This window comes from Hylobates moloch, unplaced genomic scaffold (genome assembly GCF_009828535.3).
Source record: "Hylobates moloch isolate HMO894 unplaced genomic scaffold, HMol_V3 SCAFFOLD_2, whole genome shotgun sequence".
In the NCBI taxonomy this organism is placed as follows: Eukaryota; Metazoa; Chordata; class Mammalia; order Primates; family Hylobatidae; genus Hylobates; species Hylobates moloch.
This window is the reverse complement of record NW_026652277.1, coordinates 37617052-37636342: the sequence shown is the minus strand read 5'-3', so window position 1 is coordinate 37636342 and position 19291 is coordinate 37617052. Positions and strand designations below refer to the sequence as shown.

At 33.7% G+C, this 19291-nt stretch overlaps 1 protein-coding gene across 11 annotated transcripts in view; it reads left to right on the top strand.

The window, feature by feature from the left end:
- The window catches only part of BMPR1B (bone morphogenetic protein receptor type 1B), a 403893-nt gene that overhangs the window by 328029 nt on the left and 56573 nt on the right, over positions 1-19291 (top strand). The window contains exon 1 of one of the 11 annotated variants that reach the window (XM_032137390.2): positions 16672-16803. The exons of the other annotated variants lie outside the window; for them this stretch is intronic. Within the exon in view, the coding sequence (XP_031993281.2) occupies positions 16761-16803 (43 nt within the window). The 5' untranslated portion in view covers positions 16672-16760. Of the gene's footprint in view, positions 1-16671; positions 16804-19291 lie in introns of those variants that run through there. 11 annotated transcript variants of the gene reach the window in all.

Here is a 19291-nt window from a genome sequence, read left to right as displayed (position 1 = left end):
ATAGTAAATATTGAAAACTGTATCCAGACACACAGACAATTTGGTATCCTCAGTCATTTTTAACAATGTAAAAGGGTCCCAAGAACAAAACATTTGAGAACTGCTGTCTAGAGGAATCACTGCTTTTAAAAGTCGCAGAGCACAGAGCTTTACTTCCACCTTGTCTGCTGCTCAGTAGTTTGCACTCAGGCAAATAACCTCTTCCAGCTCTAGTCCCTTCATCATTTGTAAAATGAGAGTAGTAACCCTTACATGGCAGAGTATTTTGAGGACTACATTAAATAATATTTATAAACTTGTAATAGGGGATAAATGATTACATCTCATTTAATCTCCCAAACTCTGTGAAGTGTAAGTATTGTTGCTGTGAAGTGTTTGAGACCAACGGAAATTAAGAACTTGCTTAAGGTCCCAAACTAGTAAATGGCAGATCTGGAATCCTTGTTTTATTAACGTAATATTCAGTACCCTTTTTTCATGCTACAGATTTGAAAAAAGAGTACATCTAAGCAAAGTAGAAGTTACATAGAATCATAATATGTTTGGGCCGGGTGTGGTGACTCACGCCTGTAATCCCAGCACTTTGGGAGGCCGAGGCGGGTGGATCACGAGGTCAGGAGATCGAGACCATCCTGGCTAACATGTGAAACCGCTCTCTACTAAAAATACAAAAAATTAGCTGGGTGTGGTGGCGGGTGCCTGTAGTCCCAGCTACTCAGGAGGCTGAGGCAGGAGAATGGCGTGAACCCAGGAGGCGGAGCTTGCAGTGAGCCGAGATCGCGCCACTGCACTCCAGCCTGGGCGACAGAGCAAGACTCCATCTCAAAAAAAAAAAAAAAAAAAAAAAAAAAAGAATCATAATATGTTTGAAGTACAAGAGAGGTTAGAGAATTTATCTTCCTACAACCTCATTTTATTGATAAGGTAACTCAGGGCATGCAGGTACAACAGTGTGACCCCTAACTTGCTTTGAGGCTGGCAGTATTTTTAACATAATCATCTCATTCCTATTAAGCATTCTTTTTTATTTTTTGCTTGACCACACCAAAAGAGTTCAAGCCTCTTTGGCAAGAACTGTCCTTATCTGTTCCATAAAGATGCCAATGATAACAAAAACAGATTATAAGGACACATACAGATTATGGTAAATATCATAATCATGGTAAATAACTATAATCTTCTATGGCTACAGGCTGAGTTTTGTTGTAGAAGCAAAAAAAATTTACAGTGTTTTTCAAACCTTAGATGCTCAAGAGTTAGAAGTTTAGCTGAAGTTCTTTAAAAAGGAAGTGTGTGTGTTAGAAGGGGAAAAGGAGAGAGTTACTACTGTAATAAAAAAGCGAAAGGAACTGGAAATATTTGGAACAGGAAAGTGCTTATGATATTCAGGGTCAGATAACTCATCTCCTCAGAGCAGCCTAATAAGATTTCAGGATAATACACTATTTTTTGGTGGTTCTTAGTATTATACTATGCATGCAGATGCTTCACCTTCAACCCAAAGATACCTTATGGAGGATGGAATTAAGGGTTTGCTTCACCACTCTATAACCACTCCGTAATGCTTACCTCTTTTTTTGTGTGTTTCTTCATAATTTCTTCCCATTTTACTATTACTAAGTAGAATTAAAAACATAATCACTTGAGTTAATGGTGCAGTATTAAACTATATTTTTATGTAATTAAATATATTTTGTGGATAATAAACTCAAAGGAAATGCAGGTTATTTTCAGATTACTCTGTGATTAGTTTAATTTTGGAAATTCACAACTATTCACTTTTGGCTGGATGTCCTGACATTTTCCCCTTTCTCTAATATAATAAAGTCTTGTTTCAGTCCTTTCAAATCCCTTTCTCAGTAAAGTCACTAATGTAAACTCATAAATAATTTTATATGTATGTAATATTCCCTAAATATGTAAAAGTAGATGTCAGCCTTAAAATCTACCTGAAATTAGGTTAAATCAGTGACATTCATACATATATTCATATCTAATTTATGATCTATATATCTTTATATACAGATATATAAATAGATTAATATATAAAATAAAAAATTTTTATATATTTTATATATATTCAGTACTCTGTACATGAGCTATACATATCTTTATAAATTTATATTTACACGTGTGTGTATATATACGTATGTGTAGGTGTATGTATATGTATGTGTATATGTGTATATATACATTTTTTTCATGTAAATAGTTTTCTGTGTTTGTGGCCAGGGCAGGTTCAGATTTATTTTTATCCCTCTATAATCTTAGGCAATGGGAGGTTAGATGCCCTTTTCCCAAATTTTGTTTTAGGTAAGAGTAGAGTTGGAAGCAGTTAGAGGTGTAACATGTTATAGTGTTTTGGAATATTGTGAAGTTACTAGAGTAGCCACTAGTTTGTGCGCATGATTCCTTTCTTTAGAAACATCTATTACCCTCTTTGTTACCCATCCGGGGAGTGTGGTCATGGGAAAAGCAATCCCATGCGGCATTACTACATTACAGTGTTGACTCAGGGACACTTCCCTTGCACTAAATTCCTAATCTAGGCAGGTATGTTTGTCTAAGTCTTTTCCATAATCTAATTCATTCACTCAGTATTACCTTAACAAATGTATCGTGAGAACCTGTGTTCACAACCTGAGTCTTATTTGGTGAATCATTACTGTGCTGGTTTTCTAACCAAGACATTCTGGAGATTTCTGAGTTAGTAGCATAGCTAGAGCTAGAAATCATGATTCCTACACCTGCTTGGAGTCTAGTTATCCTGTTACATGTGTGACTTGGCCTATTGAAAGAGCTGGTGCCCGGTTACATGTTTTGTATGTAAGTTTTTACATTTTGACATGAAGGCCTAAGCACAGGCATCTCACATTTTCCTTTCAGAGTTCTCGTCCCCTTTCTTCCCCATACACTCATTTTCTCTTTGTTGTAAAACCCTTCTTTAGCCAGGCTGGTCTAGGTTGGGAAAATGACTCTTTGATCATAACCCAAGAAGGAATGTATCAAAGCAAACTATCCTCTGTGAGAGGGACTGTGGCCATGGCCGTACATCTGGGTGTGTGAGAAGAGATGTGATCCAGCAGACCAATAGCAGGTCGCTCCCCTGAGACAGCAAGCAAGGATGAAAGACAGTTCGCAAACAGGAGTTGCTTGTGAAGTCGAGAGAGGCAAACAGGAACATTTCACACCTGCTGTTTCCTGTCCTCTCAGTGTGTGCAGGAGGGAAGAAAGGAGACATCTGGGTCTCAAAGAATATCCGAGTTTTTGAGAAACCACTGGAAAACAAGAAATCGAGAAGGAGGCAGAAAAGGATCTCGGATCAAAAAGACATTCTGCACATACACTCAAGTAGAGAGACACTTGGACCACTCCCGGCCCCGCAACTTGCTTTCCCCATGCATTGTGGAATGTTAGTAATGAAGGTCTCTGGGTTTGCTGCTTGTGAGGAGGAAAGTAATGCTGGGAAACTTGATATGTGTAAATAGAAAATATATAAGCAAAGTTATCAGCCAGTCTTGATGTTGCAGCAGAAGTTGAGAGTGCTGTGGTATATCCTGTTTTGTGCATTAGCTTTTTCTGGGGCATGAGCATTCAGGCATTTTATGAAGAACTTAGAAAAAGGGAAAAATATTTTGAAGTTTTATATTTTTGATCATTAGCTGGAAGGTTTGTCCAGTAGTTAAGTTACTTGTGAGGTTTATAAAATATTAGGAACATTTGGCAAGAAAGGTTTTGTGGGAATAATTTGTTACCTGTTGACCCTCACCATGGACATATTTGTGTGTGTGTACCTGTGTGTGTGTGTCTGTGTAAAAAGGAGGGTTTATAGAAATACAAATTCTTTTCAATGAATGTTAACATGATTGACAGTTAATTTTAAAGGTATAAACCGATATGATTATTCTGGATCATTAATAAACGTTCATAAAGCTATGACTATTAGGTCATTTTACTGGTGGAAAAATTTTTCTAATCTTGATTGGAGTCATTTGATGGCAAGGATCCTTTCTTGTCCCTATTTTTTAAAAATTAAGAACATGTCATGTTCGTTGCTGTTTAGGTTTAATAGAGGTTTTGAATGACAAATACAGTTTTTAGCTTGAACACTGGTAATTTCGGATATGAAAGTACTGTTGCCATCTTTCTGTGCCAGGCTTGTTACACAGCAGCCAAAATATGTAATGGTGTTCTGAAGACCCATAGCCATTAATGCGAATCAGTATTCTTAAGCATTTGTTACTGGTAACCTAACATTTGTTTGTGGGCTGTCATAGTTTTCATGACATGACAAAAACTTACATGTGTTGATACTGAATATTTTATTGTTGTTTAACCTGTTGTATTGTCAGTGAAACAGAACAGGATATTGGAGGTGATATTGGAGAAAACATTAAAGGTTTATTAAGAAGTGGCAGTGAGTTTGATGTTAGTAGAGGTCACGCCTTTGAACAATACTGCTAAGGAATACATCTAATGAGATTTGGGATGTTTTAAAAATTTAGTCAGCATTAGTGTAATATTCCTTCAGGGAGCATCTATAATGCCCACAAGAATGTGTTGGTAGAGAGATCAGATTCCAGGCTAACCTTTATTTGCTTTCAGTAGTTGACATAATACACACCTATGTGTTCTCTTTGCTAACCTCAAAATTATTTTGAAAAGCTTCTGACATTTGGAAATATGAAAGAGAGAAGATTTTGATTTGTTTTCTGGCAAGTAGGAAAAATAAATTCTAAATGTTGTGTTTTACCTATATTTGATCCTTGCAGTAAAGGCCTTGGTGTGTCTCATATCCTTCTTTTTTTTATTTTTTGTTTTTGAGACAGAGTCTCACTCTGTCACCCAGGCTGGAGTGCAGTGGCACAATTTCCACTCACTTCAGCCTCCACCTCCAGGCTCAAGTGATTCTCCTGCCTCAGCCTCTCTAGTAGCTGGGATTACAGGTGTATGCTACCACACCTGGCTAATTTTTGTATTTTTAGTAGAGACAGGGTTTGGCCATGTTGGCCAGGCTGGTCACAAACTTTGTCTCATATCCTTCTAATCAGTTGTGGAATAAAGCCTCCATGGTTCCATGATAAATTATATCTAATTATATAGTGTTTTCCTTGAAGCATTTTAACATGCTAGAGATAGATGTGTGTGTGTGTGTGTGTGTGTGTGTGTGTGTGTGTGTGTGTGTTTACAGTTAGATGTAAAATAGCACTCGTGTTTTCTTCTTGAAGGGAGTCATTTAGAAATTATCTCTCGGCCAGGTGCAGTGGCTCACACCCGTAATCCCAGAACTTTGGGAGGCCAAGGCAGGTGAACTGCTTGAGTCCAGGAGTTCAAGACCCGCCTGGACAACATGGTGAAATGCCGTCTCTACAAAAAATAGAAAAATTGGCCAGGCTTGGTGGTGCATGCCTGTAGTCCCAGCTACTAAGGGAAGCTGAGGTGGGAGGATCACTTAAGCACGGGAGATTGAGGCTGCAGTTAGCTGTGATTGTGTCACTGTACTCTAACCTGGGTGACAGAGTGGGACCGTGTCTCAAAAAAATAAATAAATGAAAGAAAGAAAAGAAATGATCTCTCCTGATAGTTTGTGTGTAGGAAAAGAAGTGATAAAACAGACCTAATTGAACTTCACCTTTTACATAGTGACAGATAAAGCTTTCCTTGATAGCATACATTGGCTCAGTGCCAGTAGTACCATAAATGTTGTTTCTTAAGAGAATGTCAAGTTTCAGTAAATTTACTTTGAACTTCAAAGTAGTGTGCAATAACTTTGATAATCAAATAAGCCGATCTTATAAAATGATTTGAAAGAGGTTATGTTTATAATTATATTATAAAATAAAATGTTGAATTTTCTGTTTTAACATCCCTGATGTCCCACATTGATTTTTATTACATTCACAGATTTTTCTTTTCAAAAGTAAGCTTCACTTGGTTTGACATCAGCAACTTATTTCTTGCAATCTATTTAATTGAGACTTTTCTGCTGTTTATCCTAAAATGCAGATAAATGGCTTTCAGCACACTGTTTATAGTATAATAGCTCCTGAAGTGAGTCAGCATTATCAGCTAGAGTCTCCATGTCATAACTAATGGTCTCTCTGCTTATACTTTCCTGCTAGTGAGGAGCCACTGAACTCCACAGAGGCAGGAGCCTGGCATAGTTGGGGGTGGGTAGATTATTTTGATGGTGCCTATTGGACAAGGCTTTTTTCCTTCTTTATTGGTGTGAAATGAGAAGAGAAATATGTCCTTATCATGATTTTGGCATGCTCAAAAGTGCCATGTTCTAAGACTGGGGCAAAGAACTTTTAGGATATAATGACCCTAGAAGCATTTGTTTTATTCCAGATTATCTGCTATTTCATAATAGCACAATTTTAATATTTTTCTCTTGAGGCTGTTTGACTGGCTGCTAGAGAATAGGAGCCACTAGGAAATATTTGTATTGCTACCAAATAGTTATTATGGGCTTAATAATAAAAGTGCGTATTTTTTGTTTCCCAAGAAAGAAAGAAACTAAAAAACTTCAATTCTTAACTAATCATTTATCATAAATCGGGCCTATTCATTTTGAAAGGTCATTAAGTTTTCTCTTTAGAGGAAAGAAGAAAAAAAAAGCTGTGAGACTCCTAGTGAAGATCAACAGACTTGACCATGAGAGTTAAAACTGACAAGTTTTGCCAAGCTTTAATTATTTGCCGAGTTTTCACATAGAAGATAGAGGATTCTGTAGGTAAATACAGGGAATAGTTTTCATAACTGAAGTACCAATGAATACAATTTGGTAAAATATTTTGTTTGATCTCATTTGTTCTTTTAGAATGTGGAAAATTTTGACCGAAGTGGCCATTAAGCTAGCCATGGTCCTTTGGCCCCATATTAGTATTGTGATTGTTTGGGATCACTTTGGTCATTTAAATACAATGTATTTATTTCTTAACTCACTCTGATACTGAAATTTAAGATAATATGTCCAACTTCTTAAAACTATTTCAAGGTGGAAAAACATAACACACACAAATACATCTACCTTATGTTGGTGTGGCTTAAAATACAGAAATATCTGAAGATAGGGTTTGTGAAGGGTAATTATTTCTCACGTAGCAACCCAGATACAGGCTTTTTGTTGTTCTTTTTTTGGTGGTGGTTTGTTTATTGGGAGAGCCCATATTGACAGTTATTTAAAAGAGGAGGAAGGAAACATTTTGACCTTAGAGTAGAATTTATGGGTGAGAACATTACTGGCATAAATGAGAAGATATGAATAGGATAAAAGAATATAAAGAAAGAAAATTTAAAGGTAAGATTAACAAGGCTTTTAAAGACTGGGACCACTGAGGTGTACTGGGTGTTATATAATTTAAAAAATAAGAATATAAAAGTGCTTTAGGAGAATGTTTTGAAAACTGAAGCCGTTTGTTTATCCAAAGAGGGACAGCTTGAGCAGCATCAGGCCAGAATGTTCCGTGTGTGCCATGCCCAGATTGAAGATAACAATTATTATAATAACACAGTTTCAGTTCAGATCTCTCCTCAGTGTTTCTGCCCAGAATTCAACAAGATTGTCCTTTGGCAGTCTTATTCCTACAAATCAAAGTAGATGGTGGTTCAGTGTTTCAGCCTATTAAGTATAATTTCAAGAAAAAAGATTTATCATAAATTATCAAAACTCTGTGAACTCTAGTCTTACACATATCCAGGTTCCAATTCAACTATCTTATTTTACTTTGGATAGAGACTAATGGTAGAGTTAGGAGAATACTAGTAAAACATCTTACAGCACACTTCCTGAATACCATTCTTCTTTCATTCGGCCTCAGGGTGTTACTTGGAAATTGAAATGCAGTATTCTAACCCAAGTGTTTGAATATAAGGGAAAACTATAAGATTTGTCAAATTCTGTTGAGAGAGAATGTTATGTACACAGGAATTTTTTTTGACCCTATTGATTTTAATACATATCCTATGCATATTTTTTTCTAACAAAATTTTTAATATACTTTTTGGCTAGTAGGGAATTAGTATATAAACAGCAATAACAAAAATAAAATGTTTAACATGTTCTTTAATATATATTTAAATTATAGTTACATTTTATAAAAATTATATTTACATTTTGAATTGATATATTTTCTTCATTTCAGCTCTTTTTGTAAAGGAATTTTTTGGTTTGTTTTTAACCATCTGCTGTTAGGCAGAGGTATCTGTTTTTTTGGATAAGGTTTTAGGTTATTTGTTTAAAGTGGCACAGATACTAGCTTGGAGGACACATGATTTTATGTTTATCTATAGTATAAAAGGAAATAGAGTGAAACTTTTGGTGTGAGTGAACAATCAGCAGACCTTTTATGACAAAAGAACAACAAAATTGACAACTTTTATGCCACACTCTCCAAATAGATTTTAAGGTTCATGAACATGGTGGCCATTTCTTCTTCAACTCTTTGAGCCCAAAGTGCTTACAGCACTTTGAAATATTTGTGTATAGTAAGTGTTTCTTAACATTTGTGTGTGACAAATATCTCTTAAATCAGTATGGACTTGTTAGTGGCTTTAAGTTGACTCTAATAAATATTTCATTCTGTTTTAACTATATATGATGAATAGGATAGCTATGTCTCAAATATGTTTTATATCAAATTTTTAATGAATCAAGTCAAATGATATTGTAGATTTAATAAGAAGATAGAAATAATGGTATTCATTTGGTCTTCAGTTTTCCAAACATTTTGAAATTTTCCAAATTTTAAAAGGAATTTGACATTTAGTAAAGGTAAACCTCTTTAATGAAAGATTTCTAAATGTTTGTGTAGTTGATTGGTTTGTGAAATTGAGATTCTCTTAAGATAAACTTAAGACATGGCATATTGAAATAGCATTCTAAATGTCAAAGGATATTGTAAAGATAGATTTCTAGATATTTAAATGAGGAATTCTAGATACTTTTCTGCCTTGCATAGACTCAGAGGTAGCTCTCAACCATCTGGAAATGTTACATAACACACTGTGGTCAGTGACATTTTTTTCATTTTGTCCTTTTTCTTTTCTTTCTTTTTTCTTTTGTTTTGTTTTGTTATGTTCTGTTTTGTTTTTGACTCCTAGGTTTCTTTTCTTTTTTACCTTTCCACTGTCGTATGCCATGAGTCCTGAACATAGCTCATTGCTTGACCGGAATAATCTCTCTTGCCAGCTTATAATCAAAGGGACTACTGAGAAAAACAGCTGAGCTGCATTAGGCAACCACAGTCTGGGCTGCATTTCTTAACTGCTGAATAACACATCACAGGTGCAGGATTAGTGCTGCCTACGGTGCTGGGCTTTTTAGTGGAAACCCCTAGCAATTCTGTGCCTCCTCCTCATGTCTCTCATCCTAGGGAGCCTGGCAACGATATATCAAGCGTACAGAAATCAAAAGTGAGTAGTGGGAGAAGCTTTATATCTCACAGAGACTTTTTTTTTCCCCTCCAAAAAATGTAAGCAAGATGAGTAAAGCCAATTCTGGCACAATAAAAGGTGTTAGAACTTAGCCTTTCTTGGCATAGATGGTGAAATAGACTAATTCAAGGAGATCAAAAATTTTGTCTAAAAAAATTACATGGCAAGAAAATACCATGTAGCCAAACTCTTCTGGTAGTGTATAATTTAGCTTACTTTTAAATTAATGATGTTCTTATATATATTATTTTAATTTTTGTGTTATGTGTGTTGGAGTGAGTGTGTGTTTGCCCCTACACATTTTCAACACTGTCATGGTTAAAATCAAGTGTTGTGGTTGTGTAAAGGTCTTGTGGTTTAATTTTTTATAGTTTTTGATGTTGTGAATTCTTTCACTATTAACGTATCAACTATACAATTCTAAATTCATAGGTTTTAAAGGTCTAGGTTTCTTTCTTGCAAATATGAGTTTTAAAAAATGCAAAATGATTCTTTAAAGTATAAATGTAATGATTTAGATGTTAGATCAAATGAATGTTTCAAAAATATAGATACTAAGATATTTATTTTTTACCAAGAAGGATATAAATTGTTTTGGCATGATAAAGTATACATTTGGAGAAATGAGGGAAAGTATATTTTAGTAATTCATATCATTTTTGATATCTAAGAAAATTTTTCTGTGACGCACAACAGTAAGTGTAAAAGCACATGGATGGCACTGCAGATTTTAAACAGTTTTCTTTGGTTTACAGTTTATTCTGTTAAAACTTTGATGGCTTTCTAATGTTTACATTGCATTCTTATTCATTTTATTGCTGGTGATCATTATTCCATATTGTTTAACCAGAGATAGACCTTTAAACTCATTGATGATGATAATAGTTGATAATAGTGTTTAGCTTGAAATATATATACTATATTTTATACCTCACATATTTAAACATTTGAACTAGCAATATATTTGAATATTTTAAAGTCAGTAATAACTAAGGTTACCTTTAACAGTTTTCCTATTAGAGGATATGGTAAGGATTAGAAGTAGAAAGATTCTAAATGCTTTCCAGGTTTTTTCTTTGGGGAAAAAGAATAGCACAAACACGGTGATTTGGTTTCTGGTTTGTCTGACTTCATTGTCACTTCCATTCTTTACATATATGCATCTATAAAATAGTTTTATACACTAGGCTGTCTTGGGAGTGCTTTGCAAAGCTGCAGAGTAAGTTTTGGTGTGGAGGCAAGTTGAACATCTACTTTGATTAGCTTCAGAACTCTGTGAAGCAGAGCATTCATAGAAACTGCTGAATAAAACCATAGCTCCTGGCTTGGAAATCTGCCAAGTTCTAGTTGACTCTTTGACATTATTGTCAAAGAGACCACAGTTCAGTTTCTTTTCTAACAATGTGGAGCTGAATTGACACGTTAAATATTTTAAAATACAAAGGCATTTTTAATTTCTAATCATTCTATCAGCTGAGATTATGCTGTTTTATGACAATGCCTTCAGTTTGATGTTGCATATTTTTAAGTCATGGTTACTTGCTTGTCAAGTTAATTTTGTTCTTATGTTGTTGCTTTTATTAAAAATACTTACAAACAAGTTGTGTTTTAGAGATTTTTCAAAGGTTTTTAATTCATATAAACATTTTGATTGAGTTTCTCTAAATTCAAAAGCAGCGTAAAACCTAAGGGAAAGGCTAGCTCTTGTTTTAAATTTAAAGAACATAATTATGATGTCCAAAGAATGTTTATTACTATCATAATTACTCTCCTTGCTGAGGTTTATAATTCTATATCAATTACCTGGAAAACAAATGAATATAAATGTTTGTGTTGTCTGTTGACTTGTATGTCATATTTACTCTTCTCATGTTTTTTTATGTCATAGTCTGGTATCACATAAAATGTTTGAGTGATTGAAGCTTTTATAGGTCTCTTGGCAGGGTTTTTCTGATGTGAAAATGTTGAAAACATGATTATCCATCATAACCCGAGAGATGTGGTAATGTCGATGTGTGAATATGGTGAAAAGAGAAACAATGCCAGTGAATAGAAACACTCACAAATATTTTTTGAAGCCCTGGTTTCTAGAAAGAGCCAGCACTTATCTCATATTTAAAATTAGTGTTTATCTTAACCTACTCATTAGTGTTGACCATGAGTGACTGAAATTAAAAACTGGCAATATCCCTGGTTTTGGTGGTTATGGTTTCCATAAAAGATACTTGTTGATTACTGCCACACAAAGTAATCTTCCCTCTTATGCACTCCTGTCTAGGACATACATTTGGCAATTATGTGGCATTGTGACATCTCTTTTATTGTTTTCCTATATGTATTTTGGCTTTCCATATGTAGTTGATTTGTCTCAGTGTTCCATGTGTAGCTGATTTGTCTTAGAAGCAAGATTGTTATTTTATTGAGGACACCGTCAAGTACTCTGGGTCATTGTGTTATGTAAATGGATTTAATGATTATTTGCTAAATGAATCAATATACCAAGAGATGAAAGAAAATAAGAATATTTTAGTCATCCTTGAACAAACTTTCAGTATGTTTCTTAAGCTGAAAACCTTATATTTTTATAGACTCTTTGCTAACCGTGATTAATCTAGAAAGGAAGGAAAAGTAAAAGGCAGTAAAATGAAGCAAAAGAAAGAGGAATTAAGGAAGAGGAGAGCCAGGAAGGGGAAAAGATAATAGGGGAGAAAAGGCAAGGAAGACAAATAGAAACGGGAGATAAAGGAGTAGGGAAAAGGAAGAGAAAACTGAATAATAGTAAGAGTCAGCAGCACATAAAACAGCAGTTTATTATTATTGACTCTTACTATGTGCAAAGAACCATAGCTGATGCTTTATGTGGATTTCCCCTCCACCCTACTCCAACCAGTGAGTACTGCTACTCTCCACATCTTCTATAAGGAAGGTTAAGTCACTTGCTAAGCCATTTAAGTAGCTGAGCTGGAGTTTGAACCCATTTGCCTGTTTTACCCTACATTGTCATCAAGTCTGGCTCCACTGCTCAGTGACCATACCTGATACTGCTTTGTCATCTGACATTTCACTCCTGCATAGCATGTCCAGGAATTTAGCACCAGCATCTTCCCTTATCTTTTATCTGATTTCTGTCTGTTGAAGGAGAAAGATTCCTGTGTAGGTAACATCACAGTTAATATTAGAAAATCTGTTCTTTCCCTACGTATGATTTTGCTCTGGTATTTTTTAATAAAAATTGTATTTATATTTTGTTACTTTCCAGGAAAGTTTAGGCATATGTCCCAACTTTTTATTAATTATTTAGTATGTTTATATATATATATATATAATTTTTTTCCTAAATTTTTTGCTGCAAAGAGCATAGAAAATGATTTATTTGAAAGTACTTTAGTATGAGGAAAAATGGTTAGGTGATGAAAATGAAACTCAGGACTTTAGAGTTGAAAAATTTAGACAGTGAATTGAGTTAAATGATTCAAGGTTTAAGTGTTGAAAATAAAAATTAGCGATTAAACTATCTGATGTCACAAAAAGTTATTTTAAAAGTTAATATTGTTTTAAAGCTCTAATCAGAGTTGTATTCCTCTGTGAAATAGACTCTTAAAAAAAACTGTGAGTATTTAAACTAGTTTTGGTTAAGAAAGAAAATGGGCATCGATTTGCATTATTTGTTATCATAACGGTACAAATAGCTGTAGGATCGGTCATTGCCAAAGTTGTTGCTAGCCAGTTCAGTACTTTAAAATTTTTCTTCCACTAACCTCTTTACCCTGGACATTTAAAGTGCAAACTTGTGCAATATGAATTTCAATTTCTCTTCTTGCCCCTGCCTGCCCTCTGGTGTAGAAGGTGAAGAACAATGATGAGAATCAACATTTGGTTAAGTTTTGTGATATTCAGAGTTTAAAAATGAAAAAGATAAAGGAAGATAGATTATTAGTAGATCTTGTATGACACAAAATGATTATATGTCACTTTTTAATGAATTTTAAAGACTGATATCCATTTCTAAGTGCATTACATATTGAATTTAATATTACTTGAATAATCTCTACTGTTCATACAGATTTTTCTCTCTGCATTTAGATGTGACAGTGGATTTTGATACCCTTTTGACTGTCTATGACATAAAACTCCTTTATATCACAAATTAAAAATTATTTATGATATTTTTGAACTGGTAAGAATGTTACTAAAAAACAATACGGTTAAAACACACTTTAGGATGTAATGGATTAATTTTGAAGATAAAATTTAATTTTTGTAATGTTGTACCCTTGATATGTAATAGTATGAAATTTTTTTTACATTTTACTTTTGTTCTGCATTTTCTGTTTTTTCTACAAAAATCATATATATGAGTATATAGTAATATAAAATAATATAGAAATATTTTTACAATAAGGAACTGATTAAATTATATACATTAAAGAAATTATTTTATAATGTTTATATGAAGCTTCCAGCTCATTATTGTCCACTGTTTTCAATTAAATACTTTAAAGAAATTATAACTCTACCTTATTTCCTACTACAAGAGATTCCATAGAAAACATGTATATAGCTAAAAATATGTATATAACTGCAACATAGTTTCCAGAAAAGATATTCAGGATATTCGAGAAAAATAACTGTCTTTTTAGTCCTTGTAATTGAATGGAAGTCACAATATTGCATTCTGATCATTAGGTAATTTCATGAAATTTGATTAATTTGCCTGAAAAATCTATAAATCTATTTCTAAAGAAATATTCTTAATATTCTATTTTTGTATTCTTATAAGAATCATAAGGAATATGATTTAGTCATGATTCAGTAACACACACTCAAACATTCTATGAAAATAATTCTGTGGTTTATTTGCATGCCAAAAATCCAATGATCCTCTGAAAAATGAGAACCAATTTTAGAGTGGCTTCCAAAAGCCTTACTTTTTATTATCATGGTAATTTAGCTAGTAAACTAAACTATATAGATATATAAAACTATATATTATATATAGATATATAAAACTATATAGATATAGAACTATATATTTATATAGATGTGTAGAACTATATATCTATATAGATATATAGAACTATGTAGTTATATATAGATAGATGTAGAAAATATATACTATATAGATGTATAGAATATATATATATAATAGTTATAGAATATATATTATATATAGATATAGAATATATATTATTTTATATATTGTTTAAACTATTTAATAAAATATTTTATAAAATATTTTAAAATATTAAATTAATATATTTTATATATGTAATATTATATATAGTTATATATAGTTTATATAATATATAGTTATATATAGTTATATATAGTTTATATAATATATAGTTATATATAACTATATACAGTTATATATTTACATATAGTTATATATATTTACATATAGTTATATATATAGAACTATATGTAATATATATATTTATATATAACTATAATATATATATAACTATACATAACAAGCTAAGTGAACCACACATGTGTAGTGTCTGGATTTACACTGTTTTAAAGATCAGTTATTAAAGAGAGAAAGAGGGAAGAAGAGAGAAGAGAGGGGCGGGAGGGATGAAGGAATAAAAGAAAAAAATGGCAAAATGGAATGGGCTCTTAATGAGTGACTTATTTGATGTAGTATTTATTCCTGAGAAATTTCCTGAAAGAGTAATTTTTCTCAGTTTTTTTCTTTATATTTTCTGTCAGGTTTATTCATGATTCTGTTTTTAAATATTTATTGAAAGCCTATAATTATTTAAAATGCATTTGGGAAGAAATAATCAATTTTGTTGACATTTGCTCTACAATTAACTAGAAACTGTTCACTATTTGACTTTCTTTCTTTCTCTTTTTTGTTGAGACAGATTCTCGATCTGTCGCCAGGCTGGAGTGCAGTGGCGTGATCTCAGCTCACTGCAACCTCCACCTCCTGGGTTCAAGCGATTCTCCTGCCTCAGCCTTCCAAATAGCTGGGACTACAGGCACGTGCCACCATGCCCAGCTAATTTTTGTATTTTTAGTAGAGACAGGGTCTCACCATGTTGGCCAGGATGGTCTCCATCTCTTGACATCATGATCCGCCCACCTCAACCTCCCAAAGTGCTGGGATTACAAGTGTAAGCCACTGCGCCCAGCCTTACTTTCTTTGGTGAGAAACTTTTTTGTAGATTTTACTCTATTGATTTAGTAAACAGAATGTACTAAATTACATTTAATTTTTTTAATGGTTAGATACCTTCCAGTTGTTTTCAAGGGTTATCATTTTTTATAAAACTAAAACAAAATCAAGTAAAATGAGGATTTAATTAATAAATATTTATATGAGTCAACTAAATCCATCTTTTATCTCTTTTGATGGCTGCCTTTCTCCCGCTTCCAGTGGAAGGATACTAATATAATAGAATGTGAGAAAGTACATTCTTATATGTTATTTTCATCAGATATCTGATATTTGGGATATATCTGCATTATTGCTAATCCGCTGGATGTTTGTTAATCATCTTGATGTTTACATTTATTATGAATGCATGCCATTTGTCTTTTCTTCTATTTATTATTTCAGCATCATAATTATCAGGCAAATTCATGTTTTCATAAAATGATTATTTCTGTATATGCATGTAATTACCTTTTTAATGTCATAGCTGATATGTTCTGTCTTGTTTATGATCCAAAATGCCTGACTTGTGTCTATGAGGCTGGATTCTGTACAACTTCAGTATGACTTGGTATTAAAGTGATCCTTTTATAAATACCTTTGCATAATTATAAAGTTAGATAAAACTGCAGTTTCTCGTTGGCCCTTTTCTCAAATGTGGAGTACACATGAAGACGATCTTTTTTTTGTGGTTTTTATTTTTATTTATTTATTTATTTATTTTTAATTATACTTTAAGTTTTAGGGTACATGTACATCTTACCATCTTTCTTTTTCATGGTTTTCTTAGCGTTTAAGGTGAGTCCCACCAGGTTCATTCTGCTGCTGCTTCTCTTCCGCCTTGCCTTATATCTGTTAACCTACACATTATCAAGTATTTATTTATTTATTTTTGAGACAGAGTCTCGCTCTGTCGCCCAGGCTGGAGTGCAGTGGCGCCATCTGGGCTCACTGTAAGCTCCACCTCCCAGGTTCACACCATTCTCCTGCCTCAGACTCCCGAGTAGCTGGGACTACAGGCGCCGGCTACCATGCCCGACTAATTTTTTTGTGTTTTTAGTAGAGACGTGATTTCACCGTGTTAGACAGGATGGTCTCCATCCCCTGACCTCGTGATCTGCCCGCCTCAGCCTCCCAAAGCGCTGGAATTACAGGCATGAGCCACCACACCCGGCCATCAATTATTTTAAAGTTATCAGGTGATTGGAAATATTGTGACTTGTATAGATTGTAGATTGTAGAATGTAGATTTACCAACAATTTAAGCACATGTGTAAACATAACACATGAAAACATGGTGAGCCATCAGTGGATTTAGTGTTAACTACCAAGCCGTAGTCATTGGTCCAGAGGGGAATCCCATCATGAAGATTAGCTAGAGAAGTTCCTTCTTGGCTGGATTCTCTTTCGATGTCCCATTTCTTCATTGTTCATTGATGTGCTTTATTCCACATGAGGATATGTGACTAATTACTTCCTTATATTGAGTGGACAAGGAATTTGTAAATGCATTTAAATAGCTCCAACTATTATATGTCCTAATTTGCTTCTCCGTAGATCCATGCAGATGTAGAAACAGGAATGTAGAAAGAGGAATTATGGCCCCTTTGAAAGTAGATTGTAAAAATTTGATAATATAAAATTCAGTATTCCCTGACAGAGATAATCACATTTTTCTAAAAGATGCAGGATTTTCATGTATTTCATCAGTACTTATATGGTGATGTGAATCCTTCTATACATTTCTGTCTGTTTCACGTGCACGCGCACACACACACACACACACACACACACGCTACAGTAGGTTTGCTTTTATATAGTTTAAAGAGATTTATTTATTATTTTTTAATAAACATCCTCCCAAGTTCTCCTTTCCCCGTAGCAACTACACCTGTACCTCTTTTCATTGTTTTGGCATTTTCCTCTATAGCTCTAAATAAATACTGTACTACTTTTTATTATTCAATTTTAGGCATTACCTTTGACTTTCCACTATCAAAGATGAGGATTTAGTTCTTTTTTCCCATCCCTGCTCCCACTACATACGTACATATTCCCATTTCCTGTCTGTATAAGAGTTTAAATATTTGGTTCCTTAGTCCCCTGTGTTCTCATTACAAATGCGTTTCCAAACTCCCAGTTTAAATTTAAAATACATAAGTCGTTTTATTAATTTCAACATCTTAGAGTTCTCTCTTCCAACATCTTTTGACCTGCCTTCAATGAGGCCTGCTTGCTCCTGAAGTCCTGTGCAGTGTTTCATCTTATTATCCACATTTACCATTATCTTGGAGGTAAGCTTCATCTTCTCTTGGGATGGATCTACCATTAGCAGGTACCTATTCCATCTTTTTTCTTGTTTATACCTTCATTTGGATGGAATATCTCCTCCAATAACTTTCTGAGAAAGATACATGGGAGGTAAATTTTTGAGACTCAGAAAATATTAAAATGCTTTTTTTCCCCTGCCCTCACTCTTAATTTGCCCCGGCATTTATTTCTGATTTGGAAAAATTTTCCCTCAGACTTTTGAAGGCATTGTTCTATTTTATTCTAGTTTCTAGTTTTTCTGAATGACGTTCAATGCCATACTTATTTTTTATCTCTTTTCTGTTTCTCTCCCTCACTTTTCCTCTCTATAAAAAAAATTATGGTGTCTCTTTGTCTCCAGTGTTACAACATTTTACAGTGATGTGGTATGGATCTGTTTGCATGGGCTATATGGGTTTTTTTCAAATTAGAAACTCATGAGTTTTCATTATGAAAATTGTGCATGATTATTTGATGTTTTTTCTTCCCTCTATTTTCTCAAGTCTCTCTTTCTAGAGCTAATATTATTCAGATGTTAAATCTGGATTCATGCTCTAAGTTACTTAACTTTTCCATCTTTATATTTTGTACTGTGTTGTAGATTTCCTAATCTTTGTCTTTCAGCTCACCTGCTGAGATTTTCATTTATGCAATTATATTTTTAAAGTTCTTTACTTGTTATTCTCTTTTTATAGCAACTTGTTCTTGTTTCATGATGTAATGTATTTTTGTAAGATGAGAGTATTAATAATAATTTTTTAAAGTCTTTATTTTCTTTAATATAATCTACTTCTTCCAAGTAGTGTTTGTTTTATTCTCAGTCTTTGATGTTTGAAGATTTTTCAAATATCTATTTACCTTGAATTAGTGGCTCATGTGTATGAGAATGGATCACAGAAGAACTGACTGAAAGCTCTGTTGTCACCAGTGGGCCTCATGTGGGATAACATTGCAGACCTGTTTCACTGAGAAACTCACAATATCACTATCTTTATGCTCTTTATTCTTGACCTGGTCAAATTACCCAGTAAGGAAGGCACATACCAGGCTTCATTGAGTTCTTGAAGCCATGTGGGGAAGACGAAGTGAAGGAGGCAACATCCAGTGTGAATGTTCACTGAATGTTTGCAGTAAGATGGTACTCCTGCCCTCTTCTGTGCTTGGTGTCCTACAGTCCTTGGCCTTGATGGTAAAATAGAAAAATAAAGAAGGCATCTCAGTGATATGTGCATTGCTTTTACCCTTCTAATCTCCTGCCAGGGATAGGAAAGAAATACTGCTAGTGTGTAGGGAATAGGGAAGGCTATCTGAAGTTCTAATTACTGTATTTATAAATATATTTTCAGCCTCATGCTGTTTTAATATCCCCTTCCCCCT